General features: G+C 31.0%; 1 protein-coding gene across 1 annotated transcript; it reads right to left on the bottom strand.

Annotated features, from left to right (window-relative positions):
- Window positions 1-2,076: 2,076 nt before the first annotated feature.
- Window positions 2,077-15,321, bottom strand: LOTGIDRAFT_157389 (hypothetical protein; the record flags this gene model as incomplete). The annotated part of the gene is made up of 5 exons (XM_009049601.1): window positions 2,077-2,440; window positions 3,458-3,701; window positions 5,863-6,016; window positions 11,133-11,236; window positions 15,123-15,321. 5 exons carry the CDS (start codon window positions 15,319-15,321, stop codon window positions 2,077-2,079), a joined length of 1,065 nt encoding a protein of 354 aa, XP_009047849.1.
- Between the last annotated feature and the right edge of the window lie 5,934 nt (window positions 15,322-21,255).

Below are 21,255 nucleotides of genomic sequence, written 5' to 3'. Positions count from 1 at the left end.
TGGTATATATAATTATAATAATAATAATATATCTAAATAGCCCAAAAATGGAAACAAAACGGCTACTTTTTAATTATAAAAACCACAAAAGACAGATCGATTAATAAGACATGTTACGTAACTGTAACAAACTCCATGTATAATATTTTAGTGTAAAAGATTTGCATATATTAGGCTCGAGTTATAGATTATCAAATCTTAACTCTGTATAAAAAGTCAACTGGAAGTATTTATGAATATAAGAATAGTTTTTAGTATGTTCTTAAAAATACAACTGACAATAAGGTAGCCAAAACGACCCTTTTTATCAAAAAATTGGGAGTATATAAAGCCCCATACTCTTATTATTAAGTTTTTGTAAATGTATAAAAATTATACAAATTGCAACTAAGTTCTCCACCATTCTTTCAATAATAGAAATTCAACTGTTATTTTGTTGTGGCTTGTACCCATGAAATATAAATTTCATATCCACTTCAAAACAGCTTGGTTATTTCATAAATATACATATACTTGATTTTCAAATACTATATATATATATAAATCAAATATACAGCATATGGAAATCAATATTTAAGAGGAATGTAGTGTAGTCATTTTGTTTTCATGTATATATACATATCATAGATAGACGCAGTGTGAAAATTGAGAATGTATCAATGTGTTGATTTTTTTTTCCATCTTTTATGTACAAACTAATGTAGGGATGTTATTGTAACCTTGTGACCTCAGATTTTGCTGCATAAATACAACCCTGTAGTTATTTAATGAACGCTTTTTACATCAACAGTATCCCAAGTTATATGTTTGGAAGATCAAAACATTATTATTACTAAAGCAACATCTGCATTGACATCGATATAATGTAGTATTATTCAGCTAGCATGAAAGTGATGGGTGTATATAGTTTATTGTAAACTATATTCCCCCAACATGTTGAATTTCTTTGTTTTTTATTGCACGATATTTGCAGGATGTTAGTTAAAATCAACATGTTTTTAAAAATGTTATATAAATAGATGATTGGGTGATAAATGTTGTTTTAATGATAATGATTTGTACGAACTTATGCGGGAAATTCTCCTAAAGACCAAACTCAACCAAAACTAAGATTCAAACCAAGGATACAAGAAGATTCCTTCTTCAGATAAAATCCTATTTGGATTCAATACGGAATTAATTGGTCTAGTGCACAAACAATACTGGGTTTAGTGATGTTAGTGTTAAAGCAAGACCATGTTAGTGTTAAAAAACAAGACTAAACGTAATGGAACTAAAACACACAAAAAATGAAAGAACTGGAACTGAATGGAACCGTGTAGACCCAGACTTTTGGATCGGCGGCTGTCATGCAAATAATAAAAGAAAAGTAAGGAAAATAAAAACAACACAACGAAAATAAATTGAACAAAAAATTTAATAGTAACCAACCACAATAAAACAATGTGGACTCAAAATATATATATATTATTATATATGCAAAAAATGAAAGTAAAGAGAATGAAAATATAATGGTCACAATACTGAATACAAATTCTTTTGAGCGGTCTAAAACAATGTGCTAAAAGACAGCACACAGATTAAAATATTTGCGTCATGATATTATGCGTACAATGAGAGTAAAAACTGAATGCAAACACAAAGTTAAAACTACACAGTCATGGATTTCTCCTACAACATTCTAAAATGTCGCCAACAAAAAGCCTCCTGTAAGATACTAAAAAAAACACAAAAACATAATTAAATAATGAAGAATAACTTATACACCAATTAACGTCAACAATTAAAATAAATAAATTATGCAGAAAAAAAATCAAACGATTGGTTTAAGAGATTTTCCCTCCGTTTAAAAACATGATATGGTTTTAAAAATGATATCGCAAAAACGCAAATATGTTATGAATTGTATCATAATTAAATTATTTTCCAATTTGTGGTTTTGTAATGTGGTTTGTCCATTAGGTAACAATCTTAACAATTTCTTTTTTTTTTTGTTCACAAACATTATGTTTGATAGTTCACTGTCTGAATAAATTACGTTTCACAGTTTATTTTGACAAGGATCAGATCTGAGTTTTAAATCTTGCGATTATTGGTTTTAAAAGAAACTTGTAGCACTCGGTTGCCTAATGTGAATCCATGTAGACTTTGAATTGCCATGAGAGTCTCGTCATAATTGGTCATGGTAACGAAACCAAAGCCTTTACATTTCTGTGTTTGGAAATCACGGATAACTTTGACACTTTGTACAGCTCCAAAGGGTCCAAACAACTGCCATAAAACACTATCTTCAGTATCAGGAGCTAGGTTATAAACAAATATGCACCATCCAGTACCATTGGTATTGAGAGATGTTGATGAAGCTGATGTGGTTGCCGCAGTTGGAGTTGTACTGGGTAGTAAGGTGTTTGGTAAAAGACCAGGGTCCAATGGTGAATACCTACAAGTATATAAACACAAAATTTGAAAATCAAAACAATAAATTGTACAAAATATAGTACAGTATACTATACCTTACAATGAGCATCATAGCATTGATTTTCCAAGCATGGAGCTTTTAGTCAGAAAAGATAAGTTAAAAACATCACAAAGCAATTAGTTAATGCTGATTTCGCTCCTTCGGAATGTTTACCTCCATTTCCAAAACCAATTGTCCTGATGAGGATTTTGTGTCCGAAACACAGAAGCATGCATTGAGCTCAGGGCAAAGTATATTTTCAATTTAAATATTTTAACTATTACGACAGTTTATACTATTTTCAAAATTATGATAATTGCAGCATGATATATGGAGCTAAGATTGACTCTCACAAACTGTTTATAAATCAATTTTCATTTCTCAGTCTCCTGTCTTCATAGCTCTCTTACTGACAGGTATGTTTAGAATGATGAAATCTTATGCCAATAAAAACAAATTATTCTCTCATCAATCTAAATTTAACCAATTGTAAACAAATTTTACACTGTATCTTATCACCGGAATCAGTCTGTAAACTTGCAGAATATCTAGGAAAATCAATTCTTCCTAGTTCCGACTATCTTTATCAGTCGGCTAAATGTTGGAAATTGTTGTGATTATTTGATTTGGCTTGATGGCTGAACAAACACTGGTTGATAGAATATATTCCACTCATACGTCAGCCTATTTCCTACACAGACAGATGTACATCACATTCGTGTTGGTTTCTTATCTATGGGTAGGCTAGGTTATTTAGTCTATCAATTATACGGCTCAAACATTTGTAACTTTCAACAGCTTCCATTAACAACATTTTTGCCCAGCAGGAGAGTATTAAGATCAATATAAAAGGTCTGGTAGATAGTGCCTGTCTTTTCTTTCAGCCATGATTGTTTTGATTGGCATGTTTCAAATACTGCAGAATAAACCTGATATGCCAGTTACGATTTGCAAAAATTCAATTGAAGTCAAAACAGCAGCATGTGCCAATACACATACCTGAATCTACTGGTCGCTGTTGGGTGATGAATGGGTCCAAAGAATCTTCTTGTTGGAGATAAATAAGTTGCCAAAGCTAATGGTGCCATGGCAGCCATATTTTTATTGGAACTCGGAGAATTTGCAAATTTAACCGTGACAGGTTCAGTTGCTCCTTCAGGGATGTAACCGTTTAATTTCTGTATGGCTCTCTCGGCTTCAATTCTTGTATCAAATCTTATGAAGCCAACACCTTTCGATAAACCTACAAAAGATATCCAGAATTTCATATATCAAACAATTCATGGATATATTCAAGTCATTATTGAAAATATCCTAATATTTTGTTTTCCTTTCAAAGAAGTTTAATATCAATTATTTTTCTTTTTTTCAAGAATTGTTGCCATTATCACATTTAAATTTTGAAATCATAATCATTTTTGCTGCCATTTTGAAATTTTTCATTGACTTTCCTAATAAGATTTGTACGTAAAGATTACTTTGAACACTTGAAAGTGCATGCAAAACATCAACAAAACCCTACACATAGATATATCTATTTCAACATAAAACCAACTTAACATCTCTGTTGAAATTTAATTACATTTTTGTCTTGGTGAAGTTTTGCCTGAATATGTGCTAATTTGAGAACCAAAAAACCAATTAAAGCACAGCCTTGCTGTCAGAATTTAAGACTAGTCATTGTTACTTATTAATAATTTCCATTAAAATTTAGTCAAAAATGTAGAATTGCAGGCTTCGCAAAATTACTTTAATTTTATGTTGCAAAATTTGAAGATTTGTAATTCATCAAGCAGAGTTATAGGTTAACCTTAAAACTTAACAAACAAGATTGTAATTTCTGCTTTGCAACAAGAATTTTTTGTAAATTAAGTTAGCAATGAAATATTGTAAGTTTACTATGCAAAAAAAGTTAAGTAAGCAATGAAAGATTTTACTTTGTAATAAAGATTTTTCGGAAATGAAGTAAGCAATGAAAGATTGTAATTTGTACTTTGCAAAAACGATTTGTTACCTTAAGCAACATTAACAAATTGCAGGTTTGCAAGAATTTAACCTGAACTCGGCAAGAATGGATATTTTACTTTGCAATATAAAGATTTGTTATTTCAGCGATTAAGGATTTCAGATAAACTTTTTCTCATCAATCAAGAATTGTATTTGTACTTTGCAGTAAGGATTTTGTAACTTTAGTTCAGCAATGCAAGATTGTAATTTTACTTTACTTCAACTTGATCAATATTGTACCTCAACTTAATCAATCACATTGTACCTCAACTTGATCGAGAATTATACTTCAACTAAATCAAATATTGTACTTCAACTTAATCAAGAATTGTAATTTAACTTAAACAAGAATTGTACTTCAACTTAATCAAGAATTGTCATCAAAAATTGTAACTCAACTTAATCAAGAATTGTAATCACTTATTTACTAACTTAAAAATTCAACTTAATCAAGAATTGTAATGCAACTTAATTAAGAATTTTAATGCAACTTAATCAAGAATTGTAATGCAACTTAATCAAAAAATATAATTTAACTTGATCAAGAATTGTAAATCAGCTTAGATGTTTGTAGGTTTGTGAATTTTATCATCAATCAGGAAATACAATTTTGAATCATAGAAGAGATACAAATATACTTTGTTGGCCAGAATTTCAAAATCACCTATCAACAACCGACTTTTTTTCTATCAGATTCAATTTATTTTATGCATAAATAAAAACCCATTCAACATGTAAAGCACAGCAATTGATTTTAAAATGGTCCAAATATCTTTCAGAATATAACATTTAATTAATAGGATTGGCAAACAATTACAATATAAAAAGCTGTTCTTTTTGCATAAAACAATTAGATTTGTCCGTGTTATATATATTTATATGGAAATGATCTGATTTGGACTTCATGCAATTAAAATTCAACAGAGCTAAATATAATTCAGAAAATAAAACAATGAAAAAAAAAATTAACTGATTAAACAGGTTTGAAAGGGTAACAATAATACCTCTAAAAAACATAAACAATTTCACATATAATAATAATGATTAGTTTGAAAATGAAATAAAAAATCAAAACAACAAAATAACAAGGGTGTGAGAGCCCTGCAAAAATACCTCCTGGGCCAAAATTATTTGCTCCATGCATACATACAGTTTTCAAAGAGTGTATTCTGACCTGTGTTGTTATCATAGAGAATTCTCGAAGTTATGATCTTGCCACAGACGGAGAAAGCCTGTTCCAAGTCTCTTTGTGCCATAGACTTTGGCAGTCCACAGATATACAAATTAGCACCTTTGATTGTCTCACTACTGGGCCTTGCAAACGACACCTACAAATAAGTACGGAGGAATTTTAGTCAAAGATTTTGACGTCAAGTTGCAATAAATGATTAAGGTACCTGTGATTTGGTCATATAGAATTCTTGAAGTAATTATTACTCCAGAAGAGGAAAACAATTTCTCCAAATCCAATTGAGTCAAAGATTTAGGCAAGCCACTTATGTACAAATTGGCTCCTTTTATGCTTTCTGAGCTTGGGCGAGCTAACGAAACCTGAAATTAATAAAGAGTCTTAAATGCAAACTAAATGGTGATAAAAATCAAGAGAACATAACATAAGTTGAGCGTAGCAGATGAAAAAAAAGTTTTTAAATATTTAATTGCCAAGATTTATGAGATTCTTCTTTTCGTTTGAGAAATTTTGTTTAACATAAGTATGCCAAAACATGCAAATGATTGTAATAGGAGATTAAAATGTAATTTTTTTCCCCTTGAAGTCACTAGATCTGTATGCTCAAAATAACTCAAAGATATAAGCAAAGGAAGAAATGAGTTGTTCGTTGAAAATGAGATATAGAAAATAGAAAAGAGATAAAAGGCTGAAAAACTGAAAACTGGCAGATGAACTGAAAGGAAATTAGAGTTAAACCTAGTAAAATCAAAACAGAAATATGTGTTAAATATTTGGTTTCTTGGCTCTTGTTCTTTTTCACAAATTGGTTGTAATTTCTGGAACTTTCCCTGTAAATCTTTTTCTGTTTTTATCAAAATTTTAAGTCAGAATATTTTAGATCATAAGTATTGCCACACACACACACATTTTCCTTGGCGCAGAGATCTATCAACTAACTTTAGGATTGCTTACTTACTACAACGGTAATTTTACTTAGGAACACTTACTTACTACACGATTACGTAGCCTAACTTAACAACATTTAACCACCAACTACATTGATTTACCAAACTGAGGGGCACTTAATACACAATTGAGTAACCTAACTTAGGAGCACTAACTACATGATTGAGTAATTTAACTTAAGAGCATCTACTACATGATTGAGCAATTTAACTTAAGAGCATCTACTACATGATTGAGCAGTTTAACTTAAGAGCATCTACTACATGATTGAGCAATTTAACTTAAGAGCATTTACTACATAATTGAATAGCATTTACTACATGATTGAATAGCATTTACTTCATGATTGAATAACCTAACTTAAGAGCACTTTCTACACATCGAGTATACTTGTATTATTTGTGAAACTAAGATTGACTAAATTTATATAAGCTTATAGGATCAAAATATTACATTATCACATCATAAATATATATGTTCCTTTTGTAGACTATTTCCATTATAGTATTATTGGGTTCATCTAATATAAAAGCTTACTTAACTGATTACTCGCATTAAGCTAGATATATTACCAAATCTATCTTTATTCCTGTTTATGTGCAAATAACCTTGAGTAGCAAACTACAGATGAACACTGGATAAGATGTTAGTAATCAGCATGTAAAATAACACATATTTTCTCAACATTATCAAGATAAATAGTTTATCTGACATGAACTTGATTACAATTAACACATGATGGAAATATGTTCACTTCAAATGCCAGCGTAATCCTTGGTGGTATTCAAAATGCACTCAAGAACACCTCTATATCACTGTATTTATTTGAAAGATGAGCACAGTGTGTACAGTTTTGTACACTATGTCAGACAAGATCAAGAAGATTTTTTTTTTCGTACTGAAATGAGGTGTTATATTGTTGCCTTGTACATTTCCAAGTTTGTTATTTCTAAGGTAAAATAAATCATGAATTCTTCCTGGCAGTTAACAGAAATATCAAAATTCCTACAATTGAACACATGTCTGTACTAATATATTTTCACTTGCTTAATCTTTTTGGTTGTAAATGAAGTGAATGAACATAACCCCAGATACAGGTCAATGTTATACTTTTTTTGTAAAAGGATTTTTGATATGGACGGGTAAAGAAGACTTCAAGGGAATTTGAAAAGGTTATTTTTACAATCTGCGTTTTTTTATAATTCAAATTTGTTCTATTTTGATTTTCAATTCATTGAAAGAATGAAATTTGCCAATGTGATGTTATTATTTGGAATTAAAGGAACCACAAATTTTAGAAAGAAAATGTGTATGGTTGCAGCTGGAAGCAGACCTTTAAGTTGGAGGTACATTGGACCATTATTGCTGCAATCCAAATTTCTAAATGTTGTAGTATATATAAGCTTATATCAAACAAATATTTTTTTTTGTGGAAAGATTTTTGTGTAGGAATTAGAAACATGATCATTGATCATATGAATCTGTAAAAAAAAAAGAATCTCTAAGAAGCTTAGTTATACATCTTTTTGAAATAATTTGTAAATGCCAATGTTGTTTGTCCAAATCAGATCAAATTTGGGCAGATCCATCTTATGTCATAATAAATTTCCTCCTGAGAGATAGATGATACTGGTAGTGATAGCTTACAAACGGATTTTAGATCTTCTCAATGTCTTTGAAGGTAACATCTGTTTTAAGATAGGAGTCAGATGTAACGTTATAGCTAGGTACCGACAGACTTGAAAACACTATCTTTCTCACCTTAGTATCATGAAATAATAAACTCTTTCTTTTCCTGGCAAAATTTAGACCTGGCTGTTCAGTGCTGATAAGGTCATGTAGAGTCAAACTGACAAATTGAAGGTGTGTAAAAATTCAAATGAAAATCTATCATACTTGTGACTGCCCAAACTACTTAGATTTAATATTTAAATTGTAGCAAATTTCAATTTGTCAAAAAGATTAAATGATCTTAATGTTAAAGCCTAATTGAAATGGGAGCTTTACATTTTACTTTTATTAGATTAAAGAAGTCCTGCAATGCAAAAGTGTACAACTAGGAACATTTTCCATAGCAAAAGCATACAGGTCTCCTGTGTTCGGATTTCCATCAAGGATCTTTCTCCTGCACCTCTACGAGCCAGTGAGGCCTCAGCTTATTATAAAATATCAAATTTTAAGTTGTTAAGAGATGTGGAAACTATTAAAAGATTGTAGAGCTTAATACACATATTTTCTTTACTTTTCTGTAAATTTAGACTTTTTTTTCGGCATTGGTATGTCAATTCACATAAGAAAAACTGACATATATCTATAAACCTATCAAATAATACAAGAACTCTCCACCTACAGAGAAAACATGGTAAATTCAGACAAAAAGGCTCCATATTTTTACTATTAGAACACCTGGAGAGAGAAATGCTGGTAATTTATTAGTTTATGGCCTAGGCAAATTTCCATATCTTTTTATTGAAACAATACCATCTGCTTTATATTTATTAATATCCACTGTTCAATATCCATATAATTTATAATTTCCTTCCATGAATTTTTTTTTTACTTTCATTATTAAAGGGACAGATGCGCCCATTTTGGGCAGTTGATTTTAGTCATGAATATATGTAAATAGTCTTCAGGAGTACAGAAATGTACACAAATCACAGAATTCCTTTAAAAATGCTTCAAACTAGGAATTTTAATCATTAATTCTATATATGTCTTTTCTATATATCACAGAGTATCTTAAAATGACAAGTCATCATTTTAACAAACGCAGATAATTCTGGACACAAACATGGATTTCAAGGCTTTAATTTCAATAGTGAGCTGTAAACACTTAAATTACTGATTACCTTGGCTAAAAAAAATTCCAGTTTCTAAGACTAAAGTATGATTGGTCAAATAATGGCGCACTTGGCCTTTAAAAGTAGGGGATTTCAAATAGAACTAGAGGCAGTCAATCAATTGAAAAAATAATGGATCACAAATTTCACCTTTTATTTAAAATTTCACACTAAATAAATATGATTAATATTAACCATGTGGATATGAGAAACCGAGCCACAGAATAACATTAGTGTTTCAATAAGCTGAGATATCCTATACCCTGCCACATTGGCTGTACTGCCTTTAAAACAATGAGAATGAGACTTGAAAACCAGTAAGCTTAATATGAAGAAATGAAATTCCCCTAAAAATATTTCTACTTCCCATGGAAGATTGGTAAAACCAAACAGTAAAAACAGTTTGCTTATAAATATTATGAAGAGGACAAGTGGTAAGGCCATGATTTGTTGAAGTGTGTGTGTGTGTGTGGCGAATACTTAATGATTGCCAATAATTGTACCTATTAAATTCTACCACTCCATTAAATGGCCCATAAATCTCCTAAGTAGTATCAACACAGATTTATGAAGCTCAATTGTTACCGACCAAAGCAATTTAATCTTTGATCTCCTGTGGAGAATAAAATTGCTTTGAATTACAACATTTTTGACTATCATAATTGACTGTCAATGACACAAGTCTTTCAAGAAGAATAGTTATAATTGGGAAACATGAAAGATTTCTGTTTGTTCTTGTGATCTGGGCCTGGGCTTCTACGAGAGTGTCTTCCATAACACCATCAGGTACTGGCGGTTAATACATTGGATTACAATTCCCCATCAATATCTGTATCAAAGATCTTTTTGCCAATAATGTTTGAATATTTGTTTGATTTTAAGGATACCAAGTTCACCAAAAAAGGCAGCCTATCTTATAACTTAAAATTTTATAGTTTCTAGCTAATTGGCTGTCAAAATCTTAAAGAAAATTTCTAAAAAAATTTCATCTAAATTAAATTAAATACCAAAAGTTATTGATCAAACAGAAACCTTTCTCAAAGAGTATTGTAGCATTGTGAATTTTAGAAATTAGTAAGGGAGTTTCAGGTCATGTTTTTGTAAACACTGTAGCAGTTGTTAAATATCTTCTATGCAATCACACAGGGATCATCAAAATTTATCATAAAAATCAGGTAATTCTTTGTTCAAGTCACCTGTACTGGATATCAAAAACAAATATTTGACCTTTAAAAATGTCAATGTAAACTTAACTTCAATTTTCATATTTAAATGGATTTAGTGATGCCAACAAAGAGCATGTGGAATCATTAGATTTTGTATGAAAATTTAAGCTGCCAAATGAAATAAATTCCAGTACACATTATGGTAATTTTTTTTGATAAACTTTGATGATCCTTTTAAATGAAATGAAACGTAAGTTAGGGCTATTGGAGAAAAATAAATGATTAATCATATAAAATGATAAGTGGTACATTTGAGAAATCAGTTACGAAATAAAATGTCACACTGTGAGAGTGGATTAATGAAATCTCCAAGCAAATATATCCATTACCATAAAAAATCAAAATTGACATGAACAAAAAGGTACCATTGAAATCTAGAATCCAAAATAAATCACAATTAAAAACCTCTCGTTACCATGGTATCACCAAAAAAAAAATAACACAAAAACTACACAACTTACCTTAATGGTTTTATTCTGTAGGCGTAAACCATTCAATGTGTTAATAGCTTTTTCAGCATCGTCTATTCTTTTGTAATTCACAAAACCATACCCCAGACTCTGACCTGAAAATACATGGTTTCTATGTAAAATATAAAATGTTCGAGATGGCTGACAAAGAGCAGAAGTCAAATTTGAGTAAGTTGCCACCACCAGGAAAAAATAAAATAAAATAATGTACAAAGATAACGTAATCAATGGTTAACAACTTTTGATGGGGTCCGTATCAAGGACAAAGTTATGTCCTTATTTGAGAAAATGAGGCCGTATATTTAAGCTATGCCTCTGGATGTTTTACTGGTATAGTAACTAAAAATTGCTTTAATTCGTAGAAGATTGTATCATTTTAATGAAATTTTATAGTAAGCATATTACATGCTCTAAATGATATTGTAGTATATTTCAATATACTTCATTTTAAAATTAGAAATTAACATTACACTTGGCCAATTTATTGTAATATATTATTCATGATTCATTTGAGTGGTTCTTGCCACATGTTGCCATTGTGTTAATAGTAAACTTTCAGTGTTCTTTTATGGATTATTTGATTAAATTGAAATCCAACCCACAGATGGAAAGAAAGAAACTCAACAATTCAAATTTTCATTTTAAAATCATATTGTAATTACTGTTGTTTGTCATGACTCTTGACCCTTTCACACGAAAGTCTGTAAACCAATATGGTGCCCAACCAATAGATCAACACCCAATGTGATATGTAAATAATATGCTGAATAAGATTTAAATTTAAATTATTTTTCTTTTTAATTCATTATTATGACTTTTAAAAACAAATTGTGTACTCTGGCATTCACATTCAAATGTGCCAATAAGCTGAAAATGGTGCAGCTTTGACTCCAAAAATCCCTCTATCGACAATCCGGGAGCCCTCTTTTCACAACATTGGGTGTCAAACTCCTTAGTATTCATTAATAATTATCAGCTGAAACCATCACACTTTTACGTTAGTGGTTATTTTAAGTGAATAGAACCATGCGAATGTTCAACAGTGTCTTATTAAGTTCTGTGAAAAGTCTACAATTGCACAGATATTTACATGCTGCATCAGGCTGCATTTGATTCACCAAGCCCCACCTCTAAATATTTTGATAGCATGATTAATATTTTATGGTAGGCAAAAAAAGCCAAAATATCATATTACATGAGTGTATAGAATCAGGTGTTGGTACAACTAATGATAAATTAGTTGAAATGAGTTTTCATGTTCAACGAGGTATAAATGAACTGGTTTCATGTATTCTACAGACTTTGAGTGCTGATAAGATAAAAATCGGTAAGGTTTACTCTCAAGACTAGACAGTGAAATCTTGTTAAGGCCTGTACAGAAATATGTTGGTTTCTTGTAGACTTCCTCACTATTGTTTAAATCATGTTTAAGATGGGTATTAGACAAGATAAGACTGAAATTAACTAATTGTTAACATCATAATATTGTATTGAGTTTGTATCATAATAATAATAAAATTTGGTACATGTTTCATATATTCGCATAGCGTGAAACTCTTGAGTAACAACACTAACAAGGTTCTGTTTTAATATTTCTTTTTTCATATTTATAATCATTAGAGTGATGAACAAAAAACAAAACGGACCACAATGTGTTAATTCAAAAATTGTTTGGTGGGGTTTCTTGTTTAATGCTTGAAAGGAAAATTATGCTCTTATGACTTAATTTGTCTTCTGATTTCAATTATTACCTCCAAATTTGGACCTATCCAAATGCAGCTCTCAAGAAATGCAGCATAATTTAATCAAATTTTAGTCTGTTATTATGCCAGTATTTCATAAGAACAGTTTTTCTATATTCAATATAGTTGGTAGGTAGAAAATGAAGAAAGATGATATTCACAGTATAATACAACAGATGGACAGATGTTTGTGTTGTGTATTATCAGAAAAAAGTAGAGACAGCTGCTCAATGTAACTGACTAAGCCCAATGTCAAGGTATCAACACTGTTCATTCAACCATTACCTTCATCCTCGCAAAATTCTTTTCTCCTATCTATAATAATAGAAGCCGACTTCCAAATCTATTGTTTATTTATGAATGGTATTGAAACATCTGCAGATATTTGAAGGCTATCATAGTGAATGGGTCATCCAATTGTCCTGATAAAGTGCAAATATATTTCATGTTAAATTGGGTCATTGAGCAGTTTGACCATAGAATATAACTTTTTAGGCATTTCATTTTAGCTGCTTTGTTCAAATATTTTTTTTGATTTTTTGTGGTCATTTCTGATCAAGATCACATCTATCTTTAACAGTTTAGTCTAGCCTTCTTTTTATTGATCGAAATGTAATACCATGACTATACCAGAAATATTATCTTATTTCTATAATAACAATTTTTATCTGGCTGACTATATGTTTACATCTCTTGTGCACAGATTTCTGATATCAGCTGTTTTTATCAGGCTGGGCGTGTACTAATCACCAAAACATGTCAAAATATTCCAAAACAATCCTGAAATAAGGATAATTCACCTTTATTCATCACTTATCACCTTGAATTTTGGCAGAAGTAACATTTCAGTTTTAATACTTAACCATGTTACTTTGTCTTTTTAAATCAAAATCCTGCAATATATTAGCCTTGAACATATTTTTGAAGTTCATGGTAAAGGTGCAAAAAGACAAGGTATAGTGTCTGGTTTGGTAATATCGGTACAGTGAAAAATAGCAGAAGTTATTCATGAATGCATCTTCTCTGAACTCATACCTCTTAGATTTGCTCCTTCTATTTTCTACTGTATCAATAATTCCACACTGATCATAGCACACTCATTCTTATTCCTTTCTTTAGGAATATCAGGTAAAGCAATTATTTATGACTTTATTTTTACACAAGCCTAAAGAAAGCATCCTCTGGCTCTGGGTCTATCTAGATCTAGTGATTCATTGCATTAGTACTTAAGTATATTCCTCAAATTTCCCTTAAAAAATTTAAGATATCAAAAACATTTGGAATTTATAATCAAATTATATATATATCCAGTGATGAAAGTTTGATATAAATATCAATAATTTATTTATAGTAATAGATGAAATAAAGGAATGTCCTATGCAAAATAAAATCAATATCTCTAGTTAAATTTTATATATAACATTCTAGCAACCAACTAGCTGTTATTTCATTTCAAATTATAATGAATAACAAAATACAAAGGAATCACATTGACCCAGCATGTCTTGTATTGGTTATTTAATAGTCTTTTTTGAAAATAATGACCGACACAGGCTAGCATCAATTAAACTTGTATGGTGCATTGCCATTTCAAATTCAGTAAACTAACAGCATCAATTTGAGACATTTCTTGTGTCTATGACGCGTGTCTTAAATTTTGGAAAAAAAAAAAAAAAATCTGGCCAAGTTTCACTTGAAAATGTCTCTCGTTCAAAGCCCCTCCAAACCAGACCTGTTGTAAAATGAGGCGAATGAAGAATGAAATTAAACCTTGTATTATTATAAGTACAGTATTGGTAGACCATAAGTTCTTCATTATCAGTAATTAGAAATATTTTTATTCATATCAAGAACTTTTGACTTAATAAGCACCAGTATCTTTAATATTTTCAAATAAGCTTACTTATTTTCCATAGAATTTTTTAATTCAAAATTTGTCTCTTTTCAAGTATGTATGGGCCAATTTACTGGCAATATTCAGAAATATTTTCATCATATTTATAATGAAGCTCTTTTTTTGAAAATGAATCTGTTTTGACAAATTCAGGTGTTCATTGGAAAAAGAATAATCTCTCTGTTATTTCAAGTCATCCCCATACATTCACTTTAAGTTAAGTTACTTGGGTACGGCCCAGCTAATTATGTTTACAGGTAGAATAATCTGTGTAGTCCATGTTCTAGAATGCCTCCAGGCAGCATCTGTTCTATAATGATACAGAATCAATTATAACTCACTCACCTGTGGGTTTATCTCTAATTAATTTACAACTTTCAACTTCACCAATACTGGAGAATAAGGAACGTATATCGTCTTGTGTCATTGTCTGTGGTAAATAATTAACAATAAGGTTGGTTTTGCTGCAGCCATCGTCGTCATGGGAATGAGTAGGAGATGTTGTGCCACCATTTGTCAGACCCAGTTGTGTTGCAGGGTCCATCATAGCGTCCCCTAAAGTTATCTGAAATAGAGAACAAATAACAATCACAATTTCATTTTGTCATACATTTTTTACAGAAATGATCTTACTCAATGAGTTAACAAGGCCAAATAAAATAATCCCCATTCAATAGAAAATAGTTAAGAAATCTGTAAAGCACCATGTACATTATAGACAGTAGCTATCAGTTAGTAATGGTATGTTCAATCAAAATTCAGGACATCCCAAAGGATTTAATATCAGTATCTTTACAGAATTATCTTCGTTGTTACAAGTAAAAAAGATACCATTACTGTCTGGACTATGTTCCAATTCTACACTAAGAGATATGATTTGTATGGTAAGCTTACATTCCCTGATCAAATTAATATCTAAAGTGACCTTGATATCATTAGCCAAGAACTATCATTACGCAAGGACAAAATCAACCTTCAGAACACAGATTTCCCAGAGGGTGAAATCTCAATTTTATCAGTGCTCTTAGATTAAGCTTAACATCAAGATCTTGCAAAAAAAAAAAAACTTTTATGAAGTATATTTCAGACATTGTTATTGTACACTGTAATTCCAAATAGTCAATTTTAATACTTTTGCATTCATACGGTCTATGCATAATAATTATAAATACTATGCATGCATAAGGTTGTGACATAAACTTTACAAAGGATGTGAACCAAGGTTTACAATCTTTTTAATTGAATATTGCTTTCAAATTACAATAGCCATCCCAGGTAGATATTATGCAGCTACTGTTCAGGCCTACTGCATAAAAAGGCAAGGCCCATCAATATTCCTGAACAATTATAAGAGTTTATTTACGGCAAAATCAGAGTTGATACATAATTTTCTCTGGAATCATCCTTTTAAACCTTGCTTATATACTAAAATACTCCCAAACAAATTGAAGAAAAATATTTATCAGTTTTTACACTTTCTCAGAAGGCACAGTTATCAGAAATCAGTGAGTTGGGAATGATAAGTACCATACTTTATCATCTACTTTCCTCAAAATCTAGTATTTCAAGTACACTTCTGACACATATCATATGGTGTAGAAAACAACACAAATCAACGTTGAGTTTTCGTGTACCACACAAACACATTTTCATATCTTTTGGTTTTTGGGTGGGATGATGAATGAATAATATTGTTCAAAGTTTTAAATTAATTCCTGACACTTCACCTAATGCTGACCAGGTTTTGAGAGTGATGGTACATATAATAAGTAACTTTTTGACAGCAACTGATCTGTCAACATAGGCAACTGATTTGCCAACAGACTGATCTGCAACATAGACAATCGATCTGCCAAAATATGCAACTGATCTGCCATTCTAAACAGTGAGCTAATCAATTTTTCAATGAAATTTAGCGGTGTTTTCATGAAAATACATTTTCTCATTTCTTGGAAATATTATCAATAAATTTCAACATCTTTATCAAAATGATGGCCAACTCAGCTGGAATTTTCAAAAACCTGTAATCTGTGCTATTAAAATATTTACCTTACAGATAAAAGAGTTTTAAAATCTAATAATAACTGTGAAGAATGTTGTTTGCTTAATGTTTCCATTTTTTCAACAGCAATAAGATATTTCTATCTGTTATGTCATTTTCTGTTAAATGCTTTACACAGTAGGCATATTTGTAGAAAAAAGGAAATTACTTTTTTTTGGATTGGAACTGAATCTTATATAATATGAAATCTGTTGAAACTTTGTACCAAGTTTTGCAAAAAAAAGAAGTTCAATACCGTACACACAATTTTTCATTATACCGTGTCAATTAGTAAACTTACAAATTGGTTAGAGCCAATTCAATTCAAAGAGTATACTCATCTAGTTAGTTTTCAGATCTTAGTTCTAGAAATAGAATAGAAAGTCAGGTTTGATGTTGGTGCCAAAATATATTATTGGCTTTGTTAATATTTGCAAAAGAAAGCATGCTATTTCAATTCCAAAATAAATGTTAGAAAGAATTTTACGTAAGTTAATTCATTTTGAATAATATTGAGTCTGTTTCTAAAAATAATCAGACAGGCTGCTTTTCATATTGATTGAATTCTACTTGCCAGTTCAAGTCTTCTACTCATATTCCTTGACTATCGCTTCGAATTCTGATTATTCCTTCAGCTTTTGTTTTAATATTCTACAACGTCTCAAATTAATCCATCTTTCTGAATATTAATGTCATTCTTATTCAAATGAGTCCATAATAGGATATCTAATTATACAAGCATGTATTAAATGATTCCACACTGATCAGCCTGTCTATCACTCCGCCATATTGATACTACTACAACCCAGTTGTCTAGCGAAGTTTTTAATCAATATTCCTTCGACTGGCAGCCCATCGGCATCTAATTATATCAAGTTCCACGACAGGACAGACTAGCCTAGTGTTGCATGACTCACACAATTTTTCAATAAAATCATTAAAATGTGTCATAGCCAATCAGCCATTTCTCAACTCTCAACTTTTTCACTTTATTTTTGTCTTTGATAATCTTAAATTTCAGATAGATCAATTTGTTATATCAAAATATAGTCCATCCTGAGTTATCCTTTTATCGATTGGTTTTTTGATATTTTCATTTATAGTATATTTTGATAACTTTAAGACTGGACTGAATTCAACCAAAATGTCATTGTGGCTTTTAAAAACTTATTACAATTTTGGTTGCATTTGTTAAACAATGTCATAGATTATAAACTTCCGTACATGATCAAGAAACCAAACACTAAACAGATCTTAATATCTCTGTTTAGAAAGGTAAGTGGGGCTGATCCTTTAAATATCAATATTGGAAGCTTAGTTTATCAAATTTTACTTTCAATTTGCACATGTCAGGAATAAATACACCATAATAAATAGAAACAAATGAAAAATGTAGATAAAAAATTTTTTAAATCTGATGGTCACAGTCCAAGCCCACATCCCCCAACTTAAGTTGATAAAGGTAAAAACATAATATCACATAGCAGTAGCTTCCAATTAATTAGGATTTATTAGCTATGACACAGCAGGGCTTTGAAGTACTTGGGCATTTACTGGCAAAATTGGCACCACGATTTTAATGATACACTTACAAATTACTTACCATACAAGAAGGGGTGCACATAGCAAAATTTGACGGGTTTATACTCTGTGACATTATGGTAAGACGACTTTTACTTGAGAAAAACGAAAGATATGGTTGGGTTTCTTTGTTACAAAACCATCCACTGTCTCCAATATAGCAGTAGCAGCCTTTCAGACGACTTCAATGATAAGCGCTCAGTTAAGAGACAAAGGAAAATATCGAAGCTGGAAGAAATAAGGTTTTAAAAATGTGAAAAATATAGAGCACATACCTGCATTTTCTTGATAAGATGAAAAATAATAAATACACTAAAATAAAAACTAAAGGTAAAAAATTCGGGAAACAAAAAGCAGATAGAAACTATTCCTCTTGTAGTCAAAGAACTAAATGAATGATGACTTCACTGTATGACCCTAGGATAAATAGCGGCACGCGCTCCAATATAAATTATACCCAGCCAATCGTCTGCTAGCAGATTGGATGTAATTACAAAACCCAATTCTTTAACGTCTTTTTCCAATGATTCCGATCAATTTAGTAATATCTAAGACTCCCGAGTATACATGTAATGATAAAACAATAACCTAATCAATGTTGAAGTAAATCAATCGGGTCTAATTGGGACCCCTTGGCAAAATCTCCCGTCTGTAGTTGAATAACAACTTAACGTATACAACAACCAAGGCGTTACAATTGACAGATGGTATACCTATGAAATTAAATAAGTTCATAGGAACATATGTCGACACATATACACAACATAGCTACTATTGTTTCCCTATAATAAGCGCCTTAAATGTATTTTTTAATTCATAAAATTAAAATTTTACATCTACGTTTTGTACTACACAATTATTGAACTACCATTGATACAGTCAGAACGCATCTATGTCTTCCTTCTATTTACACTTTTGTATTCGCTTTGATAAAAAATTAAGTTGACAAAGCACTAATGCTTATGATGATATTTGATTTCTTGATGATCAAAATATACTCGATATTATAGATTGTAGCATAGGCCCGGAAAATGTAATTGTTATTTCAGTAATTGATCTCCAATGTGAAATTTAAAGGAATGCTTCCATCATAAAATATATTTTAATAACCGCCACTTTAAGTGTCAACTGGAATGTTTGAAAACACAGTTGTACATAAAATCTAACATTTATGACATCTGTTTGTCAAAGTTGAAATATTGAGCCAAAACAACGGTGTGTACGTTTATATACGACACGTGCCACCCTGAACAAAAGTTAGCAAACGGCTCGTGCCGCGCTTATGTTTAAGATGAACTTGATATTCGCGCTACGGTACATCACGGTCATCACCTATTGAATTTTACAGAGGTATTAGAAAAATGAAAATGATTTATGTTAAAATAATTCAAACGATCTTCAGTCGTTTATTCCATCATTTTTGCTATATAAATCCCAATGATCCTAAGACTAATTTTGCCACGGTCTAGTACGTATAATTATATCTTGTCTAATGACGGTAATCGTACAACCATGTACAATCATTGACGTCATTGTTGCAAGTTCCTAAAGAGTAAAGGAATTTATATTTATTTAAAATCGTAATTTTGTATTACAGCAATAAAGGTAATCCAAAAATCACTTCATAAGTGGTATTTCAAAGTGTCTCAAAACATCAAACACTTTTGAAATATATTTTTACACATCATTACTTAATATTCTGACGCTTGAATTATCTGTCTGTTTTGTACCGTACTTATTTTTCGAGAGTTTTTAGCATCCCCTTTCTTAAAAGTCAGTTATCATTTGTGCATCATAGGCTATGTCTTTCGTACATAATTGCTCATGCACTGTCGTAGGGTAAAGTCTACACTTTTAAGGAATAATCGAATATAAAATTGGTACTGTTAACACATGTTTATCAAGTCACACAGAGACTCGTTCGCCTTGACGTATTCTAGGACTACTCTAGCTTTCTCGGCTCTACCCCTTGTCTCGAATCAGTCACTAAATGATTAATCTAGCAGAATGTAATAATATATAGAGAGCTTGATTTGAGCTTTCAGTTTGTTACAAAAAAAATTGAAAGTGAAAAAGTTTTTAATAAGCTTAGCAATGTGAACGTTTTCTTTTTTGCTTTTTTTTTTTTTTTTTAGCTTAGTCGGAAACAGAATCCGAAGAAGGCGACGGGGCGGATTTGCATGGTGCGTGGGCCTTAGCCTACTCAACTTCAAGAGCTTGTGATTAATAAAAACAAACATGAATACATTTAATCATATATTTACAGCATAAAATAGAGAACTAAATGCTCATCTGGTCACAAAACGTGAAAAGTCGACGCTACATCATGTTTTGGCGGGAAACCGTGACCTTGTTCGTCCTTGACCTGTCAATGATCATTCGGACGCATGTGACTACATTTCAGAATCAATGATTGAACTTGACATGTCACCTACCTTTAAATCAATTAATTTGCCTCCCCAACAGGCCAATTATGTATTTTGTGGCCTCCCTTAAATGAGGTTGATTTGCTTGTATACTTTCTTCAACTTCGACTTCCCTCTTGACATATGCCCGGGTTTGGCTTTGCTCCGTCCGTCCGTCCGAAATTAAGATCTTCACTTCCGCCTTTTAAAAAAGTGTGACAGACGTCCTAGAAACAAAATCTAATGTCGATGACAGAGTTTCATTAAGTAAACAAATATTTATCAACAAAACAGTTAAATTCCAATAGTATCAACGGAAGTCAGCAGGAACAAAACTACCAAGTTGGATGGAGGTTGTGGGTCCCAGCTAGGCCTTGCTTTAAAAACAGTCCCGTCAACGACAAATAATGAATGGGTAAAATGTTTAAACAATAAAAATCACTCAATCTAC

Source organism: Lottia gigantea (genome assembly GCF_000327385.1).
Source record: "Lottia gigantea unplaced genomic scaffold LOTGIsca_14, whole genome shotgun sequence".
NCBI lineage: Eukaryota > Metazoa > Mollusca > Gastropoda > Lottiidae > Lottia > Lottia gigantea.
Note: the sequence above shows the minus strand (reverse complement) of the source record. Positions and strands in the feature narration are given on the sequence as shown.